Source organism: Amblyomma maculatum, chromosome 9 (genome assembly GCF_055883805.1).
Source record: "Amblyomma maculatum isolate TAMU_Amacu chromosome 9, ASM5588380v1, whole genome shotgun sequence".
Taxonomy (NCBI): domain Eukaryota; kingdom Metazoa; phylum Arthropoda; class Arachnida; order Ixodida; family Ixodidae; genus Amblyomma; species Amblyomma maculatum.
Genome location: NC_139352.1, coordinates 67,853,178 through 67,866,140, shown reverse-complemented (window position 1 = coordinate 67,866,140; position 12,963 = coordinate 67,853,178). Strand labels below are relative to the sequence as shown.

At 48.0% G+C, this 12,963-nt stretch overlaps 1 protein-coding gene and 1 long non-coding RNA gene across 2 annotated transcripts in view; both read left to right on the top strand.

Moving 5' to 3' along the window:
* Positions 1-12,963, top strand: part of LOC146179297 (uncharacterized) — a 625,697-nt gene that overhangs the window by 304,410 nt on the left and 308,324 nt on the right. The gene's annotated exons all lie outside the window — the stretch shown is intronic.
* Positions 1,841-5,106, top strand: LOC146179299 (uncharacterized). The gene has a single exon (XM_084578954.1). The coding sequence runs from the start codon at positions 2,116-2,118 to the stop codon at positions 3,376-3,378; it is 1,263 nt and encodes a 420-aa protein (XP_084435080.1). The 5' UTR covers positions 1,841-2,115; the 3' UTR covers positions 3,379-5,106.

The window sequence follows — 12,963 nt, the reverse complement described above, 5'->3', positions numbered from 1 at the left end:
CCCAGAAGCAGGCGTCTCCTAATTTCATGGCTACAGTCTCCTTCCGAGGTAATCTTGGAGCCGCGAACGGTAATCTTGGAGTAATCTTGCAAACTACCGGTCGCCGAAGAAATACTTCACATGCGAAGTGGGCGGCAGGTCAGATACGTAGACATTTCCAAAAGTGGAATAAATTGCATTCCAGACGAAACCATATATCCGGTGCGCACGCAAGAGCTCCTAGTAGGCGTCGGAAGAGGTAGATTTTGTCACCTATTTATTCCGTTGATTTCCTAGAAAAGCCGGAAATAAGAGCTCACTCCTCCCTCCCGCGCACCTATTACCTGCAGACGACTATTTACGAATGATTCAAGTTGATATTTGAAATATTTTGCAGTCGCTTCTTTTCGACTAAGTATGATGTAATCAGCAAGCACACGTGATCTTTCATATACGCAATATTGATGCCAGTCTGATGAAGACAAGCAGAAGACGACGAAGTTCCTTCTCGCGCTAGGACCGTACGTCCCTGACTTCGCTAACACCGGGCTCTTTGCCTTACTGGCTCTGCGGCCTTCACACGCCTTTTTGCCAACGTTACAATATGTTTTACTGCCGAATTATTTGTCTGAACCCTCGTAAGGAAGATTTTTTGCGGAAACAGTCAATAAGGCAACAATATAAGATGTGCCTATCGTATAAGTCCCTACTCCACCGCTTTCAACTGAAATCGCATCTTCAAACGAAGAAAAAAAAAAAAAAAGAAAAGCCGTGCGCTGCAAAGATAGCGACCTGGAATGTATTTCACGAACAGCTGCCTAAGTAGCCATTGTGTGACGCCTAAAGCAAGCGAAGAAAGGCCGAAAGGGAAGGCGCTTGCACGCGCATGCAGTTCTCTTATTTTTATGCTCCGTGCCAGCGTAATGTCCTATCGGGGCCGATTCTTCTCCGGTCATCGCCGACATGTTTCTCGTCCCCACGTTGCTGCTCCTCGCGAAAGAGAGAACGTAGGCAGGGAAGGCGCAGCGAGTCGTCGCCGAAATGGTGGCCGCGCGTGTGTCGACTATTCGGCCGCCACCGCAGAGAGCGCGCAGTTTTTAGCGAGCTTGGCGCGGCGTCGCCCAAGCGGCAGGCGGGCGGGAGGCGAAGAGTCAGTCACTGGCCCCGGGAGAATGACTGTTTTCCAGCGAACTTGTTTGGCGGCCGTTCGCAGAGCCGGAGGAGCGTCCGCTCCCCCCTCACTCAGCTCAAGACCTTCCGTTCTTGCTTTGCTTGTTTGCTGTTTCCCGTCCCCTGTTCACCGCGCTGCCGCGAGCGAGCTGGCTCTAACGCCACATCTTCCACACCAACAAAAACTATCCGCTTGGTTTATACGGGAAATGACACCAGGCACGTGCAGAACGCGAATGCACGCGCTTGCGTCTTGCAGAGGCAAAAAGAATGTGCGCGCCAACAAAAATTATGCTGATTGTTTGCGCACACTGTGCTCATCATTCCCTCAAGCTGCGAAACTCCGCGATTATGAAAATACGTCATTAACACGAGACAGAGGAGTAGGTTTGGAAGAGAATAAAAGGCGCCAGCTGTAGCAGCAGCACGGCAGAAGCGGGAACTGAAAGGGGACGTCGCGCTCCAAAGTGCGCCATAGAGAGTGCGCTCTCTACCTCCGCTGAGCAAGTAGTTTCCGCCGTCGCCCCGAGACGGCGCCCCCTGACAGGCAACTTTCGGCGCGCGATTGTTCAACCTTGGCTGGGGGCGATCACCCCGCACCATCATTGGTCAGAGCTGTGGCTACGTCACATCCGGAGCCCGTGTCGATAAAACCGCCCGCGGAGCGGCTGCCGGTCGCTCATTCGGTGCTCAGCGTGCGCGCGAAGCAGTCTTGTGACATTTCGCACGTGGCGGCGTTTAAACGTTCGCGTCTCGCGCTTTCCAACGGTCGCGCGCGCAACCTCGTGGATTACTCAAGCGCAGTGGCGAGACGTCCGTTCTCTCTATTGCAGCTCGCCCACCGCTTTGCCTCGAAAGGATATACCCTCGTCGTCCCCCTCGGATTACCCGAAACCGATTGGCGTGTTCTCGTCGCACGTGGTGTTCCGCGGTGCCCGCCGTTGATGTGTGTCGTGTGAGCGCGCGATGGTGCCCCACAGCTCGGGAAGCGTGGACGCGGATACGATGGAGCAGAAACGACGTAGCAGCCAGCAGCCGTTCGGCTCGCTTAAGGTGGATGTCAACTCGCCGACGCCGTACACGGACGCGACGCAGTGCAAGAAGGTTACGAACCACATCAAGCGGCCCATGAACGCGTTCATGGTCTGGAGCCAGATCGAGCGGCGCAAGATTTGCGAGCAGCAGCCTGACATGCACAACGCCGAGATCAGTAAACGGCTCGGGCTGCGCTGGAAAATGTTGACCGATCAGGAACGGAAGCCGTACATCGAGGAGGCCGAGCGCTTGCGCCTTCTGCACATGCAGGAGTATCCTGACTACAAGTATAGGCCGCGCAAGAAGGTCAAGACTGTCACAACCACGACAGCTAGGACGGTGGCCTCTGATCGTGCGTCGGCGACGCCGACCAAAGCCCATGCCGCGAAGATGACCACGATCGCGTCTACGAGTTCGTCATCGTCCTCAAAGCCGCATCATCACAAGAGCTCCTCGTCGCACCATCACAGCAGCAGCCACCATCACCACCACCATCATCACAAGAGCTCGTCTTCCAGCCACCATCACGGTCACCATCACCACAAGTCCAAAAAGTCCTCCGCATCTTGTGTCCAGATTACCTCCGCGCCACCGCTCACTAGCGGCGGTAACCCCAGGCTCAAGTTGAAACTCACCATCGACGACAAGTTCAAGAAAAGTATCAGCCGTAGCAAGCACGTCCCGCTCGCGACGGGCCAGCTGACGCCGCCGGCCAAAGTGCCCTGTTCGCCGTCGGCCGACGAACCTGCCTCCCCCGAGAGCACAAACGTCTCTCTTTACGAAGACATGGTAGTCGACGTCAAGCCCTCGCTTGCCGAACTCATGGCGGCAGCGTCGCCGTCCGCTTCTAGCACGACCTCGTCTTGCTCGTCATCAACGGCGTCGTCGACTTCGTCTTCGTCCTCCTCCACCCACACGGCAGCATCGCAGCAGCGTTTTACGGACACTTCGACGCAGCTCGCCGACCTGGACCACATCACGGAGGTGTTCGATCTCGCCTCCTCCACCTGGGGCGCCACCGCTCAGGAACTCAGCAGCCTCATGAGCTCGTCGCTGGGTGACATGGACGCTATGGATAGTGCCAGTTCCAGCTCGACGACCCACTTCCAGTTTCCGGACCTGACGCCCGACGTCTCCGACATACTCGGCGTTGGCTGGCTCGAGGACAGCTTCGCGCCCAGCATCAACTGCTGAAACGTACACACAAAAAAACTCTACGACGAGACGCCGCTTTGTCTCGCGATACACCGTACGTGTTTTTTTGTTTTTGTCTCATTCTCACAAAAAGCAGCTCTCGAACAGTTCTCGTTCTGCGGTTTTTGTCACTCACCTTGTTTTCCTAGTTGTCTTCGCCTCTGCTTTCGTCCTACTTGCGCTGCAAGTTACGTGATGTCCTTCATGTCGTAACGTAACGCTCTCGTTTAATTAGTTTATCTGCCTTCCCACTGCTGTGTTCGTGTCTCACGTCGATTTGTTAACCTCCTGTATGAAGGGATGGCATGGAAGGAAAAAAAAAAACAATCTAGCCAGTGCGGTTGGCTGCACGTGGGGCCCCCTGTACGCTCTTTTCGCGCGCTCTTCCGTAGTTGCTTGCTTGGCGGAAGGGGCAGCAGCACGTGTTTCTTCTCTCGGAGCTTTCGCCATTTTTTTCCTTCCTTTTTAATTCCGCGTCGTTGCCGGGGTGTCGTCAGTCTCGTTTTTTTTCTTCGGCGCCGCTTTCCTGTTTCTCGCGGTGTTTCCGGCAACCCCTTTCTCGCTTTTTTTTTTCTTCTCCTCTTTTGCTTTCCTCTGTGGAGTGTCTCTGGCGGGCTTATGCTTGGCCTCACTCCCATTTCGTCAGCAAATGCTTTCTTTCTTTTTATTCTGTTGAAGCCCGCCTCTCTCATTATACCTCGGACGCACGCACCAAGTTGTGTGCGAGCGTAGTTAGTTGCGCTAGGAAACCAATGATCTCACCTTCAACCCTCCGCCACCAAACTTGTCCCATTTATTTTTCCCGTCTCTCTCTAGATCCTTCGGTTCCGTATTTCGTTCCTTTTTTTTTTTTTTCTTTTCAGTTTCTCCGTTAATTTCCTCTCCGCGTCGTTGCCGGCGGGTGGAACGTTAGACGGGCGTTTCAGAGGTCGTGGGGGTCCGCGCAGCTGGCCCCAGACGTGCCACCTGCAGTTTCTTCAACGTGCGCTGTCAAGCGCACGCTGCGTTATGATTTTCCTACCGTCTCTTCTGTTTTGTTTTTCCGTTTCCCTCCCTACTCCTCTCGTTGGACCTCAACCAGGTTTTTCGCGACAAATGTCTCGCGATCGAACGTCCATTTGCGCAGCCCGCTTGGAATGACGTTCGATTACGAGCACACAGCGCGCAAAGTTAGCGCTAGTCGTTTCGAGTTCTCTGGGGCAAGAAACAAAAATGAAAAACGGCCTTGACGCGTTTTTAATTTTTATTAACTATTTTTGCGACGGAAAAAGATGCCGCAGGAAGCTTCATACCGAGTTTCTTCAGAGGTGCTGGTCATTACACTAAGTTCCTTTCGCATTTTCCCGCGCCGAGTTTTTTAGCCAAGCGAATAGCTTTTTTTTTTTTTTTTTCTCCGTAATCTTTCTTGTAAAGCTTTCTGCGACCGGATTGATGCGTCGTTATTTTATTGGCCCCGTTTTTAAGCCAGCACTTTGTGGAGATTGCGCTCGGCAACGTTTCCAACTGTTCCGACGGAAGTGGTCGGCCCAGTGCTTTGCTCAAACGAAATGTGGAGATAAAAATTCAGGCATGTTCGCGTCACTCGACTCCGACTTCAACCACCCACCTGTTCCCATGCTCCACCTCTCGGGCGACAATCGGCAGGACCAAAAAAAAAAAAAAAGTTTTGCGTCGTATTAACGCGAAAAGCTGTGAAGCATTGCCGTAACACGGTTTCGGCATCTATTTCTTCCAAGAGCAAGTGAAGTGTCCTTGGCGTATAAACCAAATCACCGACCATTCCGAAGCAACTACGGCTTTATATAAGTTCTCTGTAGTTTCTTGTTTGTTTTAGCCCTTGCGCGGTTCGTTCGCTTTTTGCTGAAGTCATAGTCCCGTCCTCTTCGCACCGATTGCCACCTGTAGTCGTGAAGGTGTCTCTTGGCTCTCATAGGCGTGTGGACATATTTTTTGGCTGTGCTACTTTTTTTTTTTTTTTTTCGGTCATTTCGTATCGCCTGTGTTTCGTCGCATAGTGTGCAAACTTGTGAATACCGTGTACAAGTACTTATCGATGGGCATTAGTTGCAACTTAACCTGCGTTGTTTTCATTCGTAGCTATAGCAGCGAATTTTTTTTTCCCTCGTTCTCATTACGCAATCCTATTGTCCCCTGACCGATGTGAGCAGTCTTGAAGGAGTTGTGTGTTTAGCTGGAGCGACTGTATGTGTATCGCAGTGTACGGACTATTTCTTGTCAGCGCTGTAGCAGGCATTTACGAAGGAATCTTGTTTAAGCACAACTCATTTGTATTTACACGGAAAAAGGAAAAAAAAAAAAAGCAATGGCGCGTCGGGAACGTCTGATTTACAAGCTCTGCGCAACGCTTTTTCTCCATTTTTTATTTTTTTTTCTCAAAAGCGAAGCGCTGTAAATCTGTGGCCGTGTTATCTTACCTATGCTTAGTTATATTGCAATGCTCTGTCATTCTTTTTCTCGTCAGTTATCGAAAAAGAACAATCTTGTGTTCCACGTGTTTGACCAAGAATGGTTTCAGTTTGTGTTATAGTTTTATACATGCGACAACGGTCAGGTCACCGCAGTTGTTTGGTTCGTTTTCGGTTATATTACGGGCGTTTATTTAACTTTGTTCCCGTATTGTCTGTTCATCTACATATTTTTCATAAAAAAAAGTATGGCAAAGTACTTGTTACGCAATGCGGAAAGTGTCCATGCGGAGGTAGTGAGCGTATACGCATTTGTTCTGTTCCTGAGGTGTGTTCCCCCATTCCGTTATTTTTGTTTGAAGTTGTGATTCCTTGCTTTTGCATAAGTCATTGTCAGTTTTCTGCGTGTGTGGTTGAGTGGAGATTTTCTTTTTTTTTTTCGTGCAAAGCAGCTCATGAACAGGTTTCAGTACTGCACAAAGCATATATTTGTTTTGCGGACCGGACATATTTTTTTTTTCTTTTAGCAGGGAGTGTGCGTGGGTGTTCAGTATGTTTGTCGCGTCTTGCAAGTCGAAGACGACTTTTGATTCACAGTCGGGCATGGGGGGGGGCTTCACCCCATGTTCCGGCTTTCCACTTTGTGTATATAGTATACATAAATATATATATATATTAAATATATAAATATATCTTCAGCGCATAGAGTATATGAAAGTATATTTGTACATTTTAATAAGAGAGGAGAAAAATGTCAAAAAAAAAAAGATTGCAAGGGCATCACGATGCAAGTTTGTACTATAGTGAAAACATTTTTTTTACGAAAGCATCGAATAAATCCATTGTGCCATCAACGACTCTTGTTTTTTATTATTTCGTAGCCTTGGTTGCTGGCCTGGAGTTTTGGTTCGTGTGTGTGGGATTCTTGTCTGAGACAAGGTAGTTTACGCTTGTCTTAAAGCTCTTGGTGTAAAGTGCTAAGCAACTTTCAGTTAAGCTTTCTTTGGATGTTGATAAGAGGCTGTTTTCTACTGCACCAAGTGAGGTTAGCATGCAATATCCTTGCCGTCAAATAAGAGGACCTAGAACCGTAAAATATCTTAACATCTTTGCGATATCAAAACAGATTTGCAGCAACCTGCGTGACAGGCCCTCTTGCAGCATCTGTTGAAATACATGCAAGTTTTGTGTTAATGTTCACCGCATGGTATTTTTCACAGTGAGCTTTGATAGCAACTGGTTAGTACAAAGGCAGCAAACAGTATTGACAGAAGTCCAAACTGAATACAGTGACTCTTGGTCAGCTTTGGAATCATTCAGTGAGCTAAGTGTGGGCTTTCTAGTCATGCGCAAAAAATCATTGTCATGCATATTCTAGTAATGGAGATCTGCATCTTGTTTGCACCTGTGTGAATCACTTTTAAATGAAACACTATATATAGCAGGGCTGTCTTTCAGAATTCCGAACAAGCTGAGGATGCGAGATCAGTCCTACTGAACACAGGTTCCTTAACAGTCTTGATTTGATTATACGAGGTGCCAGTTTTGAAATGAAAAAAAAAAAAAAAAAAACAGTTTATGGCAGGTGCAAAATCATCTCCAAAACTTGCATCATTTTGCAGCAGTGCCAGAGTTTGTTGCCAGTGGTAGTTTGGGGTCGAGTGACTTTCCAGGACCACATTGTGCATGGCATGTGATAGGTAATTGTCAGCGTCAATTAGTAAATCGAAGCAGATTTTAGGTTTAGCTTTTAGCTTACTTTTGAAGGTAGGTGCACTGAAAAGTGTGAAGAATTTTGAAAGCATCTTTTAATTGTGGGAGCTCAATTTACATGCTCCGAGCATCCTTATAAACTTCAGATTATTATCCTGTGTGACATTTTGCTGTTAAAATAAGACAGTGTCCAGGCTCCCAGCTCATTTTTTTTGAGCTTGTCACAGAGAGTAGGAGGAGTCACCCTAAGTGAACAAGGTGCATTTGCATCAAGCATTTTGTTTTGGTAACATGCTGTCTGAAGAGTCATAAATATGTAGTTGTTCTATCGTAATATTATTTGCATCATATCTAAAGACACCAATAAATAATACTTTAGATGTTTTTAGAGGTCAGAGGAATTTCAGTGGCCAGCACTGAGTGATGAAATTGAGACTCGTGAAAGCAAAATGTACAAGGGTATTTTTATTGCCGCGGACTCAATTTAAGACTAGGTATGACTACACATTCAAGGAAACAGAATAAGCATGACAATGACATTTTGTTAAACATTCTTTATTGCACCTTTAAGGAATGACAGCTTTCTTCTGAGACAGAATTAAACTAATGGGCCAGTGCAGATTGTTGGTGTACGTAAGAACATTTCAATAGTGTTCCCTTTTTCTCTTGGGAGCAGTAATTTTTCCTGGGAATCGTCAAATGCTGTAATTCTCATTGCTCAATTTATTTTGACGAGATACAGATGCTTACAAAAGATAGATGGATTTATTGAAAGGAAAAGGCAGAGAGGTTGGCCCGAATAATTCAAATCTGGCCTGCTACTCTGCACTGGGGAAGGGGAAGGAGAGAAGAAAGAAGGTCATGACGGGTGACGATGTGGGAGAAGGCATCTGAAATATACATACAGACACAGCAGCTTGCTTTACAAGCGCGAATCAAGTCCGTTGGCGCTCAAATAACGGCAAAGAGCACGCACTGCCTGGACACCCTTCCCCTTGTCCTGCCAAGCGCCCAGCAGCAGTTACTCCGACAGAGGCCTCTTGTCCAAATGCTTACAAAAGGCAGCCATTGTGCAGTAGGCAAGGTGTGGAGAGACTAGGGCAAAATCTTACCGAGTGTTGTGAACTCTAGGTCTGACACACATCTATAAAGGAGGTGACTGGCCATTATGACATGTCCTGTCTGTGCCTGGGGTATTGCGGTCATAAGAAGGTGCCATGGTAGTGGTATCATGCACACACAATGGCAATGACACGTTTCAGCAAATGCTGAATGCAGCATGAACCGACATTTCTTGATCCTTTCGGAAAAAGTATATATGATTGTAATACTGTAACTAGTGCGCAAGCGTCGCGCAACATTCTGGCCACATAACCGCGAGTATTGTGTTCTGCTGCAAGGTCTACATCGATCGCAAAGGGAAAGCAACCATCTTCCATCGCTTGCAAGAGGCAAGGCCTTCCTTGGAGCCTATGTAGAAAGCATGGTCTGGGCACTTTGGAAGCTGGGCACTGCTGTGTGTCCAGATGGAGTTAGCTGTTTTATCGAAAGACAAGCTTTGGGCACAAATGCTGTGGCTATTGCGACAGCTCATCGGAAGTTCACAATGTCGAGTATTACATGCAAATAACATATATCTGATGGACTGGGTACCGTGATAGTTTATTCATTATTCATGAAAGAAATATACTCGGGGACACTTTTTCTTGGCAATGGGCTCAAGGGTAGGGAGGCGGGGCGTCTTTAAACGTGTCGCTCCGCCATGTAGTCCGACCGCGCGGCTTTTGGTCTTCAGAGACATTTCAAATCATTTCCTTCGTTTGCTTCGATAGTCTCTCGAATAGCGACTCTTGAAGCTTGTCTGGTACAAACGCTTCCAACCGTTGCGGAGTGGGCGAACCGGAACTATGCCACCATACCGGAACGATCCGAACAGGCGGCAGTCGCCATCTTGTCTGCAAAGTCGAGGTGTCTCGAAAACCCGCAACAGACATCACACGAGACCGGCCGTGACACGAGAAAACCCGGTGGAACCAAGACACTTTAGGCATTACAGCGTCATTTCGGAAAATCGGTTCTGTTATAAACAATATAGCGTAAATAAACGATTTCAATTTGTTTTTGCAGAAACTGCTCATGTAACTAGGGACTATATTCAGCTGCGTAGGAAGATGATGCGTTTCGGCTCTCTAGCTTTGGCTCCTTTGCCAAGAAAAAGTGTCCCCGAGTATAGGCACAAGTCCTTTGCTGACGAACCCTCCATGAAGCACGACGCGTTTGTTTCTATTCTGCACATTTACGAACATGCTATTATCCCGCCCTTCTTTTCCAGCTGTCTTTTCGTGTGGTTGTATTTGGCAGCACACTGGGATTCGACTTTGTGCTCTACGCTAAGCATCTTTGGCTTTGACGTGCCTGAATCTGGAGAATAGATTTAGCTTTCTTGCCCGTGCAGTGGTACCCTTGGTGTTTTGGCGCATTGGTGGTTTATTATGCTAAACAATATAAGTTTGCTTTCAATGGTTTAGGGGAAACTGGGCTCAGTGCCACACATCATGCATTGAGCATTTCCTGGTAGTGCTGGCAAAGTTACTATTTCAGCACCTTTTCTCGAGCAGGACACTTTAGTACTGCTTTGGGACATTATATTCGTGCACTGCACCTTGCATTACACATACCGGCTGAAATGTGTGTGTAATTAATTGCATCAGCATAAAACGACTTAATTTGACATAAGTATAAAACTTAGTGACAGATAACGACAGTTGTGACAATGTCTGTACCATAATCATTTTAATTCACTGCAGCTGGCATTAAATTTTTAATTTTCCTTCATGTGTGAAGTGCAGGTTAACTAGAGACGTGCTGTTCTGCCAACTTCGCATTAATTATTTGTTTCCTTTTTTTTTTTCTGTCAGTTCCTGTCTGGTCTAACTGAATGCAGCCCATGAGCAAGACCTGATGCAGATAAATAATGAACACGAGCCTATTGACAGTTTCTACTTTTCATAACCGCTTTAGATAATGCAGGCGGTAGTTAGGCCAACTGCTATTATTGCGCACTTACAAACTACATTCACGACCATTACCTGTCGCTCTGTTGCTGCCCAGCTGTAGTTTTTTAGCACCTACCACAGCCTTACACGCACTATTCCGAAGGAAAGTCGCTGTAATCCCCTTCAACTTCTGTGGGCGATACACCTATCTAGCTTGTAGTGTGTGGGGCTGCTTCGATGGGAATCGTCTAAGTCTCCTTGGTGCGAGGTGTCGCCTCACGAGGGGTCCGCGTGTGCGCCGAGTTCATCGCCGAGGCCTCGGTCGCCGTATAGCAATGAGTCCTTTGGGAGTACAGCGCAGCGAGAGCTGAAAACACCTGCCGCTCGCTGCTGTGGCGCAAGGCAGACGTAGGTGATGGTGGCACGGGGATGGCAGCATGCTGCTTTAGGCGACGTGCTCTAGGTGTGTGCGTGCAAGCGCTGTGGCGCACCGGATCCGCATTGCTCTTAAAAACCCGTCGTAGTCGATATAAACTTGTTGCTTTCACCTGTTTTCAAACGTGCCTCGATATCGAAACGGCGATCGTCTCATATCTAGGTTGCACGCCGATTTTAGTAATGATTTCGAGCACCCGAAGACCGCTTCTGAAAGCAGCACATGATAAGGCAGACGTCAATACATGCATACAGGTCGGGTGCTGGCTTTTAACTTGGGTGTTTCAAAGCAGGCTAATCTGCTGCATATGTACAGCGAAGTGTCGTTAAGCTCACTGATTTATTATAAATATAGTCTTTGGAACTCCGTTCAGTTGGAACTTCCCCTCGCGTGGAATTATGCAGAGAGCTGTACAAATATAACGGGATCCGCGTACTGTTTTCTTTACAGAGACAGGCCGGCTGCTAAGGTGCTCAAACAGTGTACCGACTTAACTAATGTGCGTCGTCGTCTCTCGTGCTTCCCCACCTTTTCCAAAATCACGAAGTCGAAATGTTTCAACTCTCCGAGACAACTTTCATCTGCACTGGAGGAAGTCTTGTTGAGTCAAGTGGAGTGCCTCGCTATTTTCCGCCGAAAGGACGACCGTATAGTGCGTTTGATCTTCGAGTCGTCGCTGAGTGCCAGCTGTCGTTGTTGCGAGGCACAAATGGAGCGGCTTATCTACGCCGTCTCAAATGCGTGAGAACTGGCAAAGGTTCTCCGAGCAACTGTGGGAGTGGACCTCTTTTACACACAACGCGATCGCCAGCCAAAGATTTGCCCAATAACGAAGGGGAGAGGTTTCGGGAAGAAACCGGATTGGAGGCGCAGAAGCGTCGTCGCAGCTGCTACAGCGGAAAGTTTTCTGACCGAGAGTAGAAGCGCAAGTTCTAAGATACGCCTTGCTTCAGCAGCCTGGCCTTGTAAGCTTGAAATTATTACGCGACTTTCTCCAGACTTGTCCCAACACAAGTGAATTACTGAAATATGGAACCACTCTCGCTTGTCCTGCCATTCCTTTCAGCGCCCTTCTGTAGCCAATATTTAGCACCACGCGACCCTCGAATAAAGATTTATTGATTGATGGATTGAGATGAATGGACAATAGGAGCATCCTCTTTGTAATGTGGGGTAATAACACGTTCTTCTGTGTTCAGTATTATCTAACCCGGAGACATGGCGCAGTGGTTACGGCGCTCGACTCAAGAATGCGGGATCGAATCCCGGCCTCGGCGGCCGCTTTTCGATGGAGGCGAAAAGCAAGGCGCCCGTGTGCTGTGCGATGTCAGTGCACGTTAAAGAACCCCAGGTGGTCTAAATTTCCGGAGTCCTTCACTACGGCGTCTCTCATAGCCTGAGTCGCTTTGGGACGTTAAACCCCACAAACCAAACCAAACCAAACATCAGCTCGCCGTTACTACTTGAAGACGCTTGATTGGCTTGACTTAACCTGGCGTGGCTCGACTTATATTCGAGGCTTGGGCATCATCGGCAGGGAGGTGCAAAAAAGAAGCCCCCCCCCCTAAACACACACACACACACACACACACACACACACACACACACACACACACACACACACACACACACACACACACACACACACACACACACACACACACACACACACACACACACACACACACACACACACACACACACACACACACACACACACACACACACACACACACACACACACACACACACACACACACACCAGCCGTTGCTGAATTACAACCGGTTGCAACCCCCCCCCCACCCCCCCACCTCCATAAAAAACAAAACAAAAACACATGATTTGAGGGTATGCAGCACAAAACTGGTAGGGCTATTTTTGATTAAAGATATTGAGTTCGCACTCGCTTCCCTATGGGAACTGCGCATACCAGCTGCGTAGTGTTGAAACAAGCTGCACTTGCCTTCCAAATTTGTTTACTCAAGATTAGTTTCTTGTAAAGGGAACCACTTG